General features: G+C 33.5%; 1 protein-coding gene across 3 annotated transcripts in view; it reads left to right on the forward strand.

Annotated features, from left to right (window-relative positions):
• The window catches only part of FSTL5 (follistatin like 5), a 309,868-nt gene that overhangs the window by 16,429 nt on the left and 275,749 nt on the right, over nt 1-17,690 (forward strand). For 2 of the 3 annotated variants that reach the window (XM_075499252.1, XM_075499251.1), the window contains exon 2: nt 7,771-7,801. In XM_075499252.1, the coding sequence (XP_075355367.1) occupies nt 7,771-7,801 (31 nt within the window). Of the gene's footprint in view, nt 1-7,767; nt 7,802-17,690 lie in introns of all 3 variants that reach the window. The other variant, XM_075499250.1, reaches the window with a different exon arrangement.

Below are 17,690 nucleotides of genomic sequence, written 5' to 3' on the forward strand. Positions count from 1 at the left end.
TTGTTCAACTACCATAACTTGTATATGTTTTAACAACATGATAGCAATAATTATCTTAGTACCTCTCTCAATGAAATATTATTTTTAAAAACAATTATTCCTTTAATTATTTTTTTGAAAGTTACTGTATAGTAACAAAGTACCCCCACTGCAGAATGAACATTAACGGTAATGAACACAAACCTAACTTTCTGCATTTTAACTACATTTTATGATATGACTAATGATAAATTTTCATTATAAAATATTAATCAAGCAAATAAGTTTGCACTCCCTCTTTCATCAGAGTTTCTGTAATTAGTGGTTTATGTTTATGAAATTATTTTAATTTTTGTCACATATCAAGGACAATCTACCATATGTTTTAGACTAATTAGCACTTTGTTTATTTTCAGAATTCCATTAATTCAGCAGCTACTTTTTAAATACAGCCAGCATGGAAAAAAAGACTTTGCCTGAGTTTTGCAAGAAAGAAATAAGGTTTCTTTATCAGTAGCCCACCCTGGCAGACACATTCCAAGATCCTCAGCAGATGATTCAGGCAGAGAGATGAGTGATGTTCTAGATGCAATACAAGTGTGTATTTTGTCTTTTAAAAACACAGAATTAAATGGTTGTCAATATGCTTCTATGTGCAACATCCATGGTTTATAAATACCAACTCTTCTCCTTTCAAAAAGGGAAAAACAAACAGATGCACATGATACGTATTTAAATGGGGCTAAGAAACTAGCTTTCCTGTTTCTAAAACGGCTGGTGGATTTTGTTAGTCCTAGAATATTATCTGCTTTTACAGATCAGCCCTGGTCTTTTTCATAAATAGCTGTGTACCTTCTTTGGAATCACTGTACATTAAGTCCCTTTGACCATCCTGCTCTACTCCCCTTATTGCTAATATGAAGCCCTTTTTCTAAATAAAATTTGATACTATGCCAACATTATTTACCAAATATGTCATTTCTGAACAATGATGATCTCAAAATGTTAGGTTGTTTTAAGGGATATTGATACTATTTGCATGTTAAGGCAAAGAGAAAATAGTACTAGAAAAGGAGGGTTTTTTACCTTGCAGAGCATTTCTGTGTGTATTTAAATCAGTTTCTTTACAGAGCCTAGTTTGATATATATTGCAAATAGTTTATAATTTATGATTTGCCAGAATAGCAATTTGTGAGGTCAGCCATCCATGATCTTTTTTAGTTCACAAACACAGCAGAAAATTTGACACTTTTTCCGCTTTCATCCACGGTGCTTTGAAAAGTTTACATTGAATTCAGTCTGTTGGACACACAAGAAAGGTTTCTTTACATTTCTAATATGTTCTGCATTGATACATTTCATCAGGCTGATACAACATGAGGCAACGCAAAACCATGCAAAGCCATGCAACTTGTCTGATTAATTTGGTTGGAGACTGTTAAATTCAAAACTGTTTTGCTATATTGAAGCAGATAAAAAATCCTGGGATGCAAGATGATTTGTTCTGCTTACAGATGACTCATAGCAATAGATAACAATATAATATTGTGGTTCATGTAATCATTCCAGTGTTATTTAGACAGCAAATATATATAATTTCTTTGATTGTTAACAAGTGAGGTGAAAATATTTTGTTTATATATCATAAAGCAATACAGGAGAAAAATAACAGAAATGTTTGTAAAAGCAGGTCTATTAACTCCTCCACACCACAGTGTTTATACAGAATTAGTATGTTTTACTTAGTACAGTGATGTTTGCACATTTACATGCTTTCTAATAGCATATGGGTAGAAATTTTTTATTTTCAGGCCAACTAGCATCAAAACCCTAGCATGCTGCACAAATGCAAGTGGAAATATCTGTGGTGATGAACAATTGTTTCTTCACCTCTCTCACATTTCAGGACTCTGAGAGGTTTGTTTGTTTGTTTCCCATCAGGAAGAGCAGTTCCTATTTCCCTGAGCATCTGAACTTAATTTTCTTAAGTTACAGGTGCTTATAACATTTACTCACTAACATAAGTCATTGCTTCTTAGTGGTTTTCTACATAAATTAATTCACATACTTTATCTTTTAATAATAAGAAAGAATCTGTATTTAATGCACCTTCAGTATAAATTTTTCTATATTTTTTAAGTCTGTGTTTTCAGTTGAAAAGTCTAATATTATAGGAGGCTTTCCCTAGGCAGAAGGTTAATTTCACAGTTCAGAGATGCTACACCCAGTTTAATCACTGGTTAATCTTGAAAGAACTTGAGGCTTACAGACTTCTCTTTCTATCTGGATGCACTTTGCTGCTACCAAGCATCTTGCTGGCACAAGGCATATCGCACTGAGACTGGACCATGACCTGCTAGCAAAGTTTTTTCTTAGTAGATTGAATGGCAGCTTAAAATTAAAATTCGAGTCTTTTGAGAAAACTAAGCCATGCAAAGCTTCTCAAAAAGCTTCAGCTGAAGTGAAAGAAAATAAAGATATTAAAAATAAGGTCTTTAAAGAAAATAAAAGATATTGTCAGCTAATGCCTTCTTTCCTTGAAATTTGGGTTTTTTTGGAGTCACTGAAATCTTAACACATTCCATTTAAAAAAAACAAACTGTGGGGTTTTTTTATTTTATAATTTCTTCTGAGTCATTTTCTTTTCTCTCCTATCTTTGCTGAGCTTGTTGCACTCTGTTCTCCCTAAAAAGTCTTTCTCATCCTTTTTAGTGTTTCTCTTCTTTGATACCAAGATTTGATTTTTAAGATTACTTTCCTGCAAGGCTACTCTGATCTAGTAATCAATGCTTGGATTAAGTCTTCAGAATCTACTTACTGTAGCGTAAGTAGCATACATTCTAGGCTTTGCAGCTTTGTTGGAAAAGAATTCCATTCTTCTAATTGCAAACTAAAGGAAGGGAAAAAAGACTAGTGAGCTTTGTGGGACTAAACCGTGTTCATGGAGCCTATAAATTGCAGTACCTGAATGCTAACATAACTTGGCTACATCTTGCCTCTAAATCCTGGGGGTTTTTGTTGTTTTTGGTTTTGGGGTTTTCTTTCAATAAGCACAGACTGCTTATCACGAATAAGATTGCACTGAGTTTACACTGGCCTGTTAAAGTCTAAGTTTCACTCTCTGACCTCTAAAGAGATATAAAATAAAAACAAATTCTCCTTTGTGAAGACTAGAAGAAAGTACTAGATAGATCTTCTAAACCAGATGCTGACTGTAGTTTAGAAAGAAATGTCAAAGGAATTAAGCAATACTAAAACTATTGCTTTAGTTTTAGTACAGCATGAAAATCAGAGCTTTAGAGTTGTAAATTCGGCCTGTCATATCATATCCTGTATTTCAGGAAATACCATTCATTGTATTTAAGAAACATTAAGCATGTACATGTACTTTACAATCTAGTACACTATATTTTGTGGTCAATAAATGCAGAAGTACCTTTTTTTAAAAAAAAAATATCTGACCAGTATGTTTAATGTAGTCATTTAATGTAGTCAAATTTGCAAACGTACTTTCCAGATAGGTACAGGTTTTGACACACTTCTTTGTTTTGAAACAACAAGAAAAACATCATTGACTTAGATTCATAAGATCAGGTTGCAGGGAACAACACAAATATTCCATCACTACCCATGTTATTTTATAAAATGAGAAAAGTTGAAATAATACATTTTAGTTGTTTGTAGATTAGATGGCCTCATTATTTAAGTAATGGTAGCTAAACATTTCTATTTCCCCGAAAATTATAAAATACTTTTTAATTATTGATTATAGCTTTATTCTTTTTATCAGTTTCAGATCTCTTTGGTGGAGTTTAAACAGCTATGTGAGTACACAGAATTAGTTTCAGGTGATCTTTTTCTATATTACTCAGACAAAGATAGGTAATAAGTCTTATTCTGAAATTATTGGCATGGTAACTGGGAAAAATGCTATTAAAGGTATACTATTAAAAGATGTATGTATTGGTGTAGACATTAACTTGTTTCCATAGATTTATATGTACCATCTGGACATATTTAAGAATAAATTAACCTGATATGAGCACCATAATAACAAATCCTTGGTATATATAGATAGAATAAAACAGTGCAATTCGTACTGAATTGTAATCAGTACACTCTCTTTGTTATCAATAGGTTATAGAATGTTAAAAATACCCCTTATAAATGGCAACAAAAGAAAAAAAAAGTCATCTGATTTTCTCTTTTTGTTCAAATTAAAAACCCAATGTATCCTATAATAGAAAAACAAATTTAGAAGTGTTTTGCATTTAGCCTATTCCCAATGCCATTTTTCCTGGCATAAACTTCTAAAGAAGCAAATATTTGAAGAATTGCAGTACACAAAACAAAGAGCATCTCTTTGAGCAACTGTTGTGTAAAATCAAAGTTTGAAATTTTGGGGACAGATTACTGCCTTGAGTAAATTCTCATAGGTTTTTCTCATGTCATTAAAGACAACTAGCTCAGTTGTCACTTAACACTGAAGATCAGGTTATGCAGCAAATTGTTTACTGTGTTCATTCTCATGTAGGTGATATGAAGGTGTTTAGTGAATAGATGCAGTTATGTAGAAGTGTGCTACTAAGGAAAACTTCTTGAGTTACATACATTCAAACTGTCATGTTACATGGACGTCAGCATTTCTGACAAAAGAACTTGTCAGTCAGAAAATAAAATAAACAAAAAAAATCAATTAGGAGAACATGCTATGGTAGCACTTATTGCTTGAGTGGGAAATAATTCTTCAATGTTTGCCAAGCAAACAACAGGATGTGTGTCAGACAGTGAAATCAAAATGAATAAACAGAAGAGCTGTCAACTTTAGTTGTAGTTTTCAGAGTGAGCCCTTTGGTAAATTAATTTAATGGACTTGCTGCTTTTTTTCTTTTCTTTTTCCCAATTTCAGTGTGTATTTTACTTGTTTCTTTCTTATGAATGAGTTTTTACTACTAATACTAAGCAGGGAAATCAGACTCTTTAGTAACACATTGTCATAATGTTTTAGATATGGAAAGAAGAGCATTTAAGAAATATGCTGCTTAAAAAATGTTACTATGTAAATATACCATTTATTTTCAAATGGATTTTCATTCAGTATTTTAGCATGTGAAACAAGTAATATAACTAGAAAATGCAGCTTAATAAATACTTGCTCCAATAAAAAAGAAATAACTTCAGCAGCATTTAGACTTCATTATTGAGAAACTGTTGTAGAAGAATTGTTGTGCAAGTAAAATTACAAAACATAGAAAGTTTTCTGAACAACTATCAGAATGTATATTTACAGGAAGCTTGAGGCCAGAAATGCATGTGTGTTTTCAATACAGTATTGCACTGACTTAATTTTTAGTTCAAAAGAGTAAAATTATAAACTTCAGCCATTTAAAACTTTTGAGTTAATAACTCCAAAACAAATGTTTTTTTCATAAGTTTTGATGCAGTTCTGCTTTGTTAGCTTGATGGCAATAAGTCAACACATTTAACATGATTAAAGCAAATACCTTTTTCACAATTTCTGATTAACAAGTTTGTTCTATAAATATTTACAAAAATTGAGCCTAACTCCCTGATAGCATAGCATATGCCTGATGGAAAAAGTATTTTCTTAGACTCCTATGGAAGGGATTCCGAGATTTGCAGGGGAATAAAGCAGAGCTAGAGTTAAGCATAGGTAAGCCCAATACTCTGACCTGAACTAGAAATAAGTGGGTGAGCCTAAGAGGTTGTGCTGGTACCTTTAAGACAAACCAGCATCTTCCAGGTAGATGTAATAGTTGTCCCACTTCCTGGTAACAACCAGTTAACTTGTCCTGTATTAAATGTGATACTTCTCTCAGGAACTAATTGATTGGTTCATAGTTTTAGCCTTCTGAAGGCTAGAAGGGCCTAGAAGGGCCCTTCTGCCTATGGTTTTCAAGCCCTACTGCTGTCCTATAGTGAGCACTGTATCAGATTGCTCTGTTTGGCCACCTTATAATGGAGTTATCGTGTCTCATCCAAAGGCCTCGTGTCTCATCCAAAGGCCTCAGGCGTCATTGTGCTTGTTAAAGGCACTTTTACTGTGCCTATTCTCCTTTTTCTCTGCCACTTACATTTGGTGGATTCCTAGTCATCAGCCTTGCAAGCATTTGCCTATTACTTCATAAACGGTTAAATGCCTACTTAAGCTAGCCATGACCCGTTTCATATATGCAATATGTTCACACATACCCACTGGCTGACACAATTTCAGTTCCTGGTATATTAGTATTGAGAATTAATACTATAGTAATATGTATAAGGGTTATACAACAGTTATTGTTTTAACTAGAATATGAAAGAAATATCCACCACTGTGAGGTTTTAAGTTGCCCATGAGTTGTTTCATACCATGTGCAGATGATGTGATACTGGTCAATCATAGAATGGTTTGGGTTGCACCATTGGGTTGCACTGGGGTTAGCACCCCAGTGCTAACTCTTGTCTTAATTCTCTCTCCTGCTCTCTGCCCTCCTTTCCTGTTCCTTGTCACTAGAAATAACTAAAGAAAGACTTATGTGACCAATGTCTCAAACATAGACTTTTTAAGGTATAATAGACACACAAATTTAGTCCTCAAGATGTAAAAGGCAGGTATTTTTGCATAACAAGAAATATAAAATCTTTTACTCCATGAACAACTTGCTCAGGTTTAGTCTTCTGGATGTAGGTGTGAGAATGACTTGTTCTGCTTATTCAAAAAAGAGATTCAGATGCTTTATCAGCTGATTATTTTCCTAACATGGAAGTTTTAAATCTATTTTTGTGTGGTATTGCCTCAGAAGGAATCTTTTCCTGATATTAACTAACATATTTTTATGTTGTTTTTAAATACATTTTTACAGAAAAATAATACAGTGGTATTTCAAAGAAACGAGAAAAAACTAGGAGATAGTGCTATGGGAAAAGATTGGTTGGTTAGAGTGAACAACTAAGGGGATTATAGTCAAAAACTTGTTGACTGTGAATCAGCTGTGTCATACTGGTTATTTTGAAGGGAAATGTTATTTTGAAATATATCAATATATGTTATGTGTTGCTGATGCAGTTACAGAGCTGATGTATTTAAAAAAAAAACTTAGTTCTAGACAATTCTAAATTGGAATACTGGCATACTTTACGCAACACGTTAAAAAATTTTTAAAAGTAGAAAGAGGAGACTGGAAGATAACTGAACCAAGAGAAGATGACTTTGTTTTGCTTTAAAGATGAAATGTTTTCTATGTTCACTGTAATGCAAACAAGTCAGTAAAAACATGAAAAAAAAACAGTAGTTCAGGGGATTTTGGTAAAGTTTCATTCAGGATGAAACTGAGGCAAGTTAAGCACTGCTCCAGGGCTAGGGCTTACAAGGTTCTGGAACAGTCTCTCCATATCATGGCATAATTTATGCTGGCAGTGGCCCCTGCGGTTACCTAGTTGAACCAGTTTCTTAAAGCAGATCTAACTTCAAAATTACATCAGGTTGCACAGGGTCTTGCTCAGTTCAATTATGAGCATCTCCCAAGACAGAGGTAAAGTGACAGAGACTGGACAGCCTCTCTGGAGAATGTGTTTCAGCACTTAATCACTGTCATTGTGAAAAACATGTGAAAAATACTAGGGGAGTTTAAATACAGGTTATATAGGAATTTTTCTGCAGCAGGCAAAGCATAGCTGATTTTATCTTGGAGTAGGAAAGAGGATGAACTAGAGTGTCTCTTTTGGATCTGTATTTTTGTGGTAACTAATTCTGTAAATAATATATTTTTCTACTTTTAATTGCAGCAGGAAAAGAATCAGGAAAGCTCAAGAAATAAAGGTAAGTGCTAATTATTTTCAAAATGTGGAGATTCTTGTAATTATCAGAAATCTAACATCCATTGTTGGTAAAAAAATTATCCAGACAGATTTTTTGCTGAGTATTTTAGTATTTGAAATGACAAAAGTATATCCAGGAAAGGGGGAGGAAATGTAGAAAGTAAATGCATAAGCTAGTATTTTTGGAACTCTGCTGGAGATGAACAAGGCTGACTGCTGTACTCTGGATGGGTGGGCTGCACGGCTTCTCACTAAGTTTGTGACCTCGCTACGGATGCTTATTATACTTCAATGAAACATCAGTACTGTCACTTTAGCTTCTTCCTTTCCACTTAGGAAATCTGTAATTGGATGTGATTCCAATTTATGCACAAATTAATCATGCCCTTAGTAGGCTGCCTTGCAAAACTACTGTCATCTGTGGTTTTTGCATACAATTTTTTATACTTTCACTGCACCTTAGTCTGTGCCAGTGGCTAAGCACTACATGAAATAGAATATCCAGGTTAAAGAAACAGCCTTGTATCAAGAAAATTAAAAGAGTTCAGAAGTTGTGGATTCCATGCTTCTTTCTAATATAAAGTCTGTTAAGAGACAGAACACCCAAATCTCTTGGTTGAAAATTGGATTAGCAAGTAATGAAAGGCAAAATTGCCAATAGAGGCAAAGATTATCATCTTGATATTGTAGTTGCTTACAGAGGTAGGCTATGAGGTACCTGAAAAAGGAAAACAAAGGGAAGGTAGAAGAAGAAAGAATGCCAGTTAAAGGCTACAAAGAGAGGAGGGAATTAAGTGACAAACTAACCTCTATCTTTTTTAATTGCCGTAAGAAGCAATGCTTAATCATATCGCCTGAGTTAGCTGTTCTTAATTCAGTTATTTTTGTATCACAATACTCATTAATCTCAATTTCCTTGCTTTCCCTCACACTAAGGCTATACACGGATATTTAAAGACAAACTAAATCTGATGGTTGTTTGGAGTTGTGTCAGGACAATTAAGTTTTTCATGATGATATGATAATTTACATCATCTGAAGGACCCATGGTCCTTCATTTGAAGAGTGTGCATGGTAAAATAAACCAAAAAACCCCTTCAGTTTCAACCAGTTTGTGATTTATAATTTTCTTTTCTGAGGTAATACAATATAAAGTTGAATCATCTCTACATGTAGTGAGCGTATCCATGATGTATTGTTCAAAAACCTTTCTTGTTTTATGACTTAATGCAAATCATATAAAAGATTGTGAAAGCTCAGATTAGATTGAAGAAATAATATATTTGTGAATAATTAATGTTAGAGAAATTACAAACTTTAAGCCTCTATGTACAAAGGAGGATACTGAAATTGGCCATTCTTGTGGATTTTTATGATTTATTTCAGTTATTATGCTGTTTGATGCTCCCCCTGCCCAGTTGCCAGGTGCATGGTCATTATGGTATATATGTCAGGAACAAGAAAAAGTAGGAACAAAATAATGAGCTAGTTGGGAGTGCCCATCATATTCATTAGCTGCTAGTTTAGTTAACTAACCACAGAAACAATTTTCAAAGGCTTATAAAATATTGCCTGCAACCACAGCCAAAGCAGAGCATTAAACTCTACTTGAAAGGAGATATCCATTACCTCCATACAGGCAGTGAAATTGGTGCTCAGCTGCACAAAATTTGTTGTGATTATATCCATAACATCTCTTGAGGAAATTTTTAATCTACTAAACTTCCTGCATGCTGTGCCTGTCTCTGCCTAAACTGACAATTCAACTTGGAAGATTTCAGTGGTCTGAAAGACTACTCACGCACAGGGTAAGCTTTGGAAAATGATTCCACTTTTCTATATATACAAATATGCTTAATTGTGTAATGTTTTTGGGGGGTTGTTTTGTGGGTTTGGTTTATTTTTGCCTTCTCTTCATATTTTTTAAATTTCTTATTTGTTTTCATGTGTTCTTTTTCCATGTCATTGCAAACTTTCAGAAAGGTATTTTTATTTCACTTGTAACTTACAGCATATAAGATGTTAAAAGTCTTTCTGCTTAAAATACTGGTTGTTTTGGGTGAAACAAGGCTAAACTAATGTTTCAGCATAAACGTTCCTGCGTTGTCAATGAGCATCAACCCTTCACATGCAGTACTAAATGCGTTGTGCTCTGCATGTGTTCTTGTGAGATACGTAAATTATCCCCAGGTTCTCAGGACAGGTTTCTAACAGTATTCCTTACACTCTCCACATATGGAAGTTACTGTACACAGTAAAAGGACAAAAACATTTTCTGTGGTTCCTTAAATGTGCTGAAACTTTCAGAACCAATGTTGTCCTCTTAATTCAGAGGACAATTAAAGCCCATGCTAAACATCCCTACCAGATGAAACTCTGCAGCCTCTGGTGTGCTTCATAACTTCCATTGATATCAGTATTTCAGTATCTAATCTTTTATCCAGTATTTCTTTAAGATTGTATTTTTATAAGAGGAGGATATTGCAGCAGATTTAAAATCAAATGCCTTTTGACTTCAGCAGGATCAAGATGTCAGTAACAAGCACCATTCCATATCTTTTATTATATTATAAATGCTTAGTAATTTTTCGTTTTATTTCATTTATTGCTTTAAAATAAGTCTGATTGCTATTCATATTTTAGTAATGATGTTATTGTTTTGTGGCGTTTGTTTTTTCTCCCGACATTTTTCTGACCCACTTGTTTTTCCCATCTGTTATTTCTGCTGTCAGCCACTAAGGCAATCACACCAAAATAGAAGCCAATACTCAAACATGCCCTGTTCTGACTCTAATCCCATCTCTCTCTGATCTGTGATATTCTTTTTCTTGTTTCATTTAATGGATAACAGAACTTTGTGTATGCTGTTTGAGAAAAAAGAAACACTGCTTTTATGTAAAATAATACGTTAACATTTTACAATTTAGTGTACGCTGGCAAACTTCCTTTATACTTCTGAGAATTTTTCCTGCATGAAAATGATTATTACCAGTGCAAAATACAATTGAAATTAGTTTCATAGCACATGTCTTTAACATGAAAGAAATAACAAGGCAAACAATCACCAACTAAAACCGTGCTAAATATTACTTGCTGGTTTAGAGTCACAACTTGACCTTCTTTACCTCTTTTTTTTCAGTGTTAACTCCTTCAGACAAATTAACATTTTATTCCAAACATATAGTGGATAATAAAGTAGATATTTTTGCAATGAATTGGAAATATGTTTGGCAGTATCAGAAATTGTGTTATATTTAAGCAGTGTGCAGAATTTTCTTCCCAGCTTATGCTTAACTTTGGAGACTTTCAGGTGCTTTTAATAAAGTACATTATAAACTTTAAAGTGGAAGTTGTTTCTGACAACATTATTCTGGAAAACTTTTATTTCTGAAGAACCCAAAGGTTGACTAGTGACATATATCAACTTTTTGCCAAACTTCAAAGTCATATCAGTTCCTTTGCTCAGTAAAAGCATGGACACACTGGAAATAGTCACAAAATATTTCAGTTAACTGGTAATGTTTCAGATGATCAGTTCCCAAACTCAGCCACAGTTATTTTGATTTATGGTGCAATAATTTTCTTTTTTAAGAACTAAAAATTAATTTCAGTATAGAAAAGCAGTGTGTAATACATGTTTCTAAAAAACAACAGCAAAACCAGAGAAAATCTACCAGAACAAAAAAGCTAAAAACCTGTTTTGAATTTAGGCTGAGAGTAAGGTGGTCACTTTGATGATATTGAACGATGAGGTGATACTGCGCACAACTTGTGTAACTCTAGCTATTTGTTTCAGCAACTTAAAGAACAGTTACTGAAAGATATAAAAATTGCTCCAGCTAAGATTTGGAAAACATACACTTTTCATAGCATTTGCAAAACATGCATGTAAATAATTTGAATGATATTAACTTGAACCATGTTGTTTTAGTTAATACACTTTAGAGACTGACTGTATAGTACACTGTTAAAATTTTCGCTAGCTACTATTTATCTGAGCTTTGAATGTCATTAACAGTCAAAACTAAACAAGAGAATATTGACCGACAGTATTTTAATCACAACCCGAGTTTCTAATTGTATTCAATCCGTCTCATTTTATGCTTAGCTTAATAATCTGAATGTGAAATCATTGTTGACTCACAGATCAGTGTCAAAAATACAATTCTGTATTATTATAAACATATTGCCAGGCTCTTCTGATATCATTAACAAACATCTGTTCCTTTTATGATCTTTAGCTACCAAAAATAAAGAAGATACCATATGGGCATCACTTGCATATCTTACTTGCTTTTTACTCCTTAAAAAGTTAGCATACCTGCACAACATTTGTGGCCTTGTCTGGGATTCCAGATTGGTGTTGTAGTCTTTTTCTATACAATGATAATTGTAAGACAAGGAGGAGTGAGAAAAGCTTAAGATTGTTCAAAACGGAAAGAATTTAAGGGACAAAACCAGTAAGGTCTTAATTAAATAAATAACTTTTTAAAAAGTGACAACTTATCTTGAGATACTCTCAAATGTCAGTAGGTGAACAAACTGTTATGTCCATCCTGCAATATGGCTGGCTGTTAGCACTTTTGATAATGGACAAAGCTGTGCATGTTCTGATGCAGTCTATGTGGCATCAGCGTCTTATGTCACGTTAAACCAATTAACTATGGCAAAAAATGCACATCATTACTTTCTGTTATGTGTCCAGTGACTCATTATGTCTGCCTAAATTCATATTTCAACAGACTTGTGATATGTTGAGTATGGTTAGAATCTGAACTGCAATCCTCCTGGACTGAATTGATTAACGTTTTATAGTTTGTTACACTGTAGTAATCCTTCTCTGGTGGAGAAGTACACATCAGAAGAAAATGTAGTATTTTAGAGAATATACATAACAGCAGGCAGGTTAGTAAATGTTTGTCCGAGAGTGTTGTTTTCACTGGAATGCAGCTGCTAAATAATCTGACCTACAGTGTTCTTTGTTCTGATGTTCTTTTCTTTGTCATTATGTTCCAATTTACCTGAGTGAATAAACTTTTAAGAAGTGGTATGAGGATTGTTTGAATTAAGTGTGCCAAATACTATCCCCTTTATCCTATTCCATTCTCCTCCAAAGCCTAGTCAACTGAAATGCAAATCTCTTCTGTCACTTAAGAATTGCCATAAGAAATGCAGCTCTGTCTTCCACTCGAACAATTCTCCATTCCTTTTCATTTCCATGCTCTTACAAGATACCCACACTCACAGTGTTATTAACTGAATGTGGTGGGGTTTTATTTATTTATTATTATCTTGGAATGGCTTTAGCATGATTAACATTTATAAAAATGCAATTTTTTTTTCCTAGGTTCTGAATCAGTTCAGAGCCAGGTTATGAAATGCATTGAAAAGAAACAAAACTCTTCATCTGTGAAAATAATTGTAATATAACAGCTAATCTTACCATCTTATTTTTGAACAGACATGAAGCTCATTGTGAGAAAGTGAAGTGTGTGGGTCAGATACCAGTTCTAGGTAACATCTTTGGTAACAGTGCAATTACCCAGACTTTGAAAGTATACATTAAGAGCAAGGTCTGTGCTGTACTATACAGCTTTGTGGGAAGGCTTGCTTATTTATTTTAAACAAGGCATCGATTGATAAGGCTGAATTCCAGTTTTGAGATCTGTGAACACGGCATGGTGTTTGTACAGTAACCTAGTCAGACTTGGTACCAGCATAATGCCATGGAGATAAACAGAGTAAACTGCAAGAATATGTTTGACTCGCCAGTTGTTGTCTTGAGGTAAATGTTCTTTACGTTAGTCAAGAAAGTAAGTAAAAGTACTCAAGTAATAACAAGTGAATACAGCATAGTTCAAATATAACAGAATTGCAGCATTTGCCATATTTTAAAATACAGACGTACATTCCATACAACTGAAAAATTGTCTGCACTTTTAGTATGGTGGTGTCAGGGGATGAACAGTATCACACAGAATTTCTTGAGTGTTATGTTACAAATGATGTCCATATTTCAGCGTAGGAGTTAGAAATAACTTTGTTGGTTGGCTCCAAAGTTTCTAAGTCCACTTTTGCCATGACAAGTATATATGCTAAAAAGATAATAACTAGAAAACAAAAGAGCCAGAATGAGTCTGAAAAGTTTTTGTAAATTATAGAAAAATTCACAGCTGTAGCTGTCTATTCAGAAAATGCATTGAACTAACAAGATATGTCTGTAATTTTTCTTAAACGCACATATTCATTATTTCTGCCACTAATCTAGAGCTATGTGAAGGGGTCACACATATCCTGATGACCACTACAGAGATACCTACTGATATATATTACATATATATTATCATATACATATGTATTTTATGTATATAATGATAATGGAGAAAATGTGAAGACAAAAATGTACTCCAGCTGTGTTTTATTGCATTCATAATAGAAAGAAATTCATGTGAGATGTATCTGACTTGTTAGCAGCTTTAGGAATTATATACACAAAGAATTTCTTTCTTCTTTTGGTTTTCTTTATGGCAGAGAAATGGATATTTGACTTCATTTTTCTTCTCACATGTAATATTCATGCCATTCAGAAACTTGGAGGGGAAAAAATTGGCCTGTGTCAAAATTCCAGGCAAGGACTCTTCTTCTGCAAAATGATACATCTATACTAACAAGAGACATAGTGGTTATTTCTGTATGTAGTAGCATTGTAGAGCTCACACAAGAGATTGGTATCCCTATCTAGTTTTTTTTTTTAAATTAATCCATGTCCTTCTAGCATTTAGGTTACATACTGTTAAATTGTTAAATCTATTTCAAAGTAGACATTTTGAACTTGACTAGAGAGAATACGTTCAGCAGTATTCATTAAGTTTCTCTCTGTAGTGCACAAACACTTCATTTGAACAGGTAGAGCAGAGAAGAGATTCAACACGGGGGGGTGGGGGTGGATTCCTGAATACTTACTGGAATACATATTCATTCCTGTTAAGACTCTACTAGCTTTAAAGAAGTCACTCAAAGGATGAATGTAGCAATTTCACTAATCTAAATTTAAATGTATTAGTAGTATGAATTTTAATGATGTGTGACCCACAAATTATTTTGAATGTAGTACAGTTTGACTAGCACTCTGATTTTTTTTATTTTTTTCATGTAAATTTTGTTTAAAAGCTGCCATGTAAAAGTAGCTACTGTTCAACTTGAACACTCTGTTGAAAATGTTTTGGAGAATTTCTTGGTTGTTTCTGGTATTGGCTGAGAAGAGTAAATGAACATGACTTTCTTTAAGTTAGTCTATTCTTTTATTATTGATAATATTGAGTTTTGTAAGTTAATTCATGCTAAAAGCTTTGTCACTTCATATATTCAGATCTTCCTCTGTGCTTAAGACAAGACTAGATTTCACTTTAAAGAAGAAATATTCTGAAATATGCGTATTTTCAATAATACTAGCTTTGGTTTACTTCTTTCTTCTTAAAAGAGGTACACAAACTACAGATGGCTTTATGAAGTAATTTGAATTAGCTCTTGAGCACTGAAGACTTGCACTAAATTCATAGAGAGAATGCAATACAATGAGAAAGTATATTTGGATCCTTTAATATACATAATATAAACATTAGTGTAGTGTCTGTAGGTGTATGCATGTCATGTTTCTCACATATAGGGAATATTCATTTGATTACACTAATAATAGAAATCTAAGAATGTAAAATGGGTCTTTCCCTGTGAAGCTCAGAGCTCTCAAGGCTTTGGTGCATTTAGGTACACTGGTTTAAAATGTTACCCACCTTTTCTGCATAACCTGCTCCTTTGCACAACCTTACCATTCTCATAATGAGGAGCAAAGTATTATTTGTATCAGCACCATAGGTATCTTAGTTAAGTTCGGCATATAATAGCCAGTAGGGGCAGGTTATTTCATGGTACTTGTGATGTAGAAGGCAATTGTTATGACTAAAAATAATCAAATCGGAATGATAGAAAGAGCAACTTGTGTTTTGTGTTGCAGACTGTTGAAGCAAGATAATCTTCATATCCTAACACTTTGAATTTTTCGTTTTAGAATAGATTTTCAGAAAGAATAGTGTACGTTAGAAACTTATAATGCTGTTACACTTGAAATTTACATTTTATTTGTAAATAAGTATACAATGTAATAGCTAAAGAATTTTGGGGAAAGTAACTTTCATTATTTGTTTTTATTCTTCTATAGCATAACCCTTGCTTTATCAGAAGGTCTCAGTATTATCTCAATATAAGCTTATCTAAAATAGTCTGCTGTGATACCTTGTTACTGGAAAAAAAAGGAGGCTATGATACTTGTATCACTGAAAAAGATATACATAGAGATCCTTTTAAAAATCCACAGGGATCTTTACAAGCTCTACAAGCATGTTTTTTTAGATATGAACTTAAAAAACAATATAGACAATAGTTCAATTAGATGTTCATAAAGGAGTATTTAAAGGAGAGGAGTGGTTGTCCTGAAAGAAAAAATGAAGTCCAGGAGGAATAGATAAGATTCAGAAGCAACAGATCACATGTACTGGTATTTCAGAAATAAATTGTATTTAACTTACATTGTTTTAAAATAAATACCTGTGAATAGATGTCTCTAATTCAGGTACTGTGCCACTGTTTTTTATTGTACGTTTATAACACTAAAGTTTAACAGCTATCAACGTAACTTGCAGATAGGTTTTCTGTGCTGTTTGTAGGCTATAAAACATTTCTTTTAAGACCACTTACGCAGACAAAAACAACACGTGTGTTACACAGCAGAAATTTCCTTACTCATACCATCCAAACCAGAATTAATTTTTGCATTCATTGTGAATTCTCTAGGATGCTATTGATTATATATTGGGAACATATTTTCTCATATCAGACATCTCTTGCAAGCAACTTAAAGGACAATCAGAACTTACATAGCCTTGAAAGATGAGTCTGGTGAACATGATTTCCACCCCCACCCTCACTCCCAATTATTGCAGCACTGCATATAACTCAGATGCCAGTTGAAACAAGTACAGTATTCGGTTTTTGCCTTACTCTTTGTATAGTAAGGGTTGATGCATTTTGTTATCCATTGTCATGTTCTAGTTTACCCCAAGCACCCTCTTGTGCCACTGCTTCAGACACTAGAACATGATTAACAGTGTCAGATCCTGTTAACGTTTACATCATAACTGGAAGCAGGTATTAAAGTGAAGTGCAAATTAAAGACTGCTAAAATGCCTGCCACTAACAATTATGGTGGGGCAGTATTAAATTTCTCATTTGTGTCCAAAGGTCAGATTAATAAAGCTGCATGGCGCATTATCATAAAGGGTGGACCCAGCTGTCTGTTTTGATTATGCTTAAAAGTCTAGTGTTTCTAAGGAGACTTTGCAAGGAATGAATGCATCCATTTTAACTAGCAGTCTAAATATGGGTAATTATTAGACCCTTTTCTGAAGAGATCCAAACCAGAGGTTCCTGTCAATCAAATGTCTTTCTGCTTTTCAATTTACAAATATAAAAAGTAGATTTCTTTTACAAATTCCTTTCAGTTTTTAATCCTTATATTTTAAATAGCTCCCCAAGTACCTGAAAAGCTAATTCCTTAGATGAACCAGCTCTAAACTAAACTCCATCAAATATTAAAAATAGACCTATGCATATCTATTCCAACAGGACTTAATGAAACTTTGTGGTTTGTTTTTCCCCTCTTTCCCTTTTTCTTGATTCAGAAGCATATTCAAGAATCTTATTAAAAGAAATAGTGTTTTTTTCCCCAGAAGATGAACAGCAACAGTTTCCTGCTATTTTGTCTACATGACAGAAATATGAAAAAATATTCTCTATCATTATTCCTACTGTGAAGAACACAGGCATCTTTAGGAAAA

Source organism: Mycteria americana, chromosome 4, assembly GCF_035582795.1.
Source record: "Mycteria americana isolate JAX WOST 10 ecotype Jacksonville Zoo and Gardens chromosome 4, USCA_MyAme_1.0, whole genome shotgun sequence".
Lineage (NCBI taxonomy): Eukaryota > Metazoa > Chordata > Aves > Ciconiiformes > Ciconiidae > Mycteria > Mycteria americana.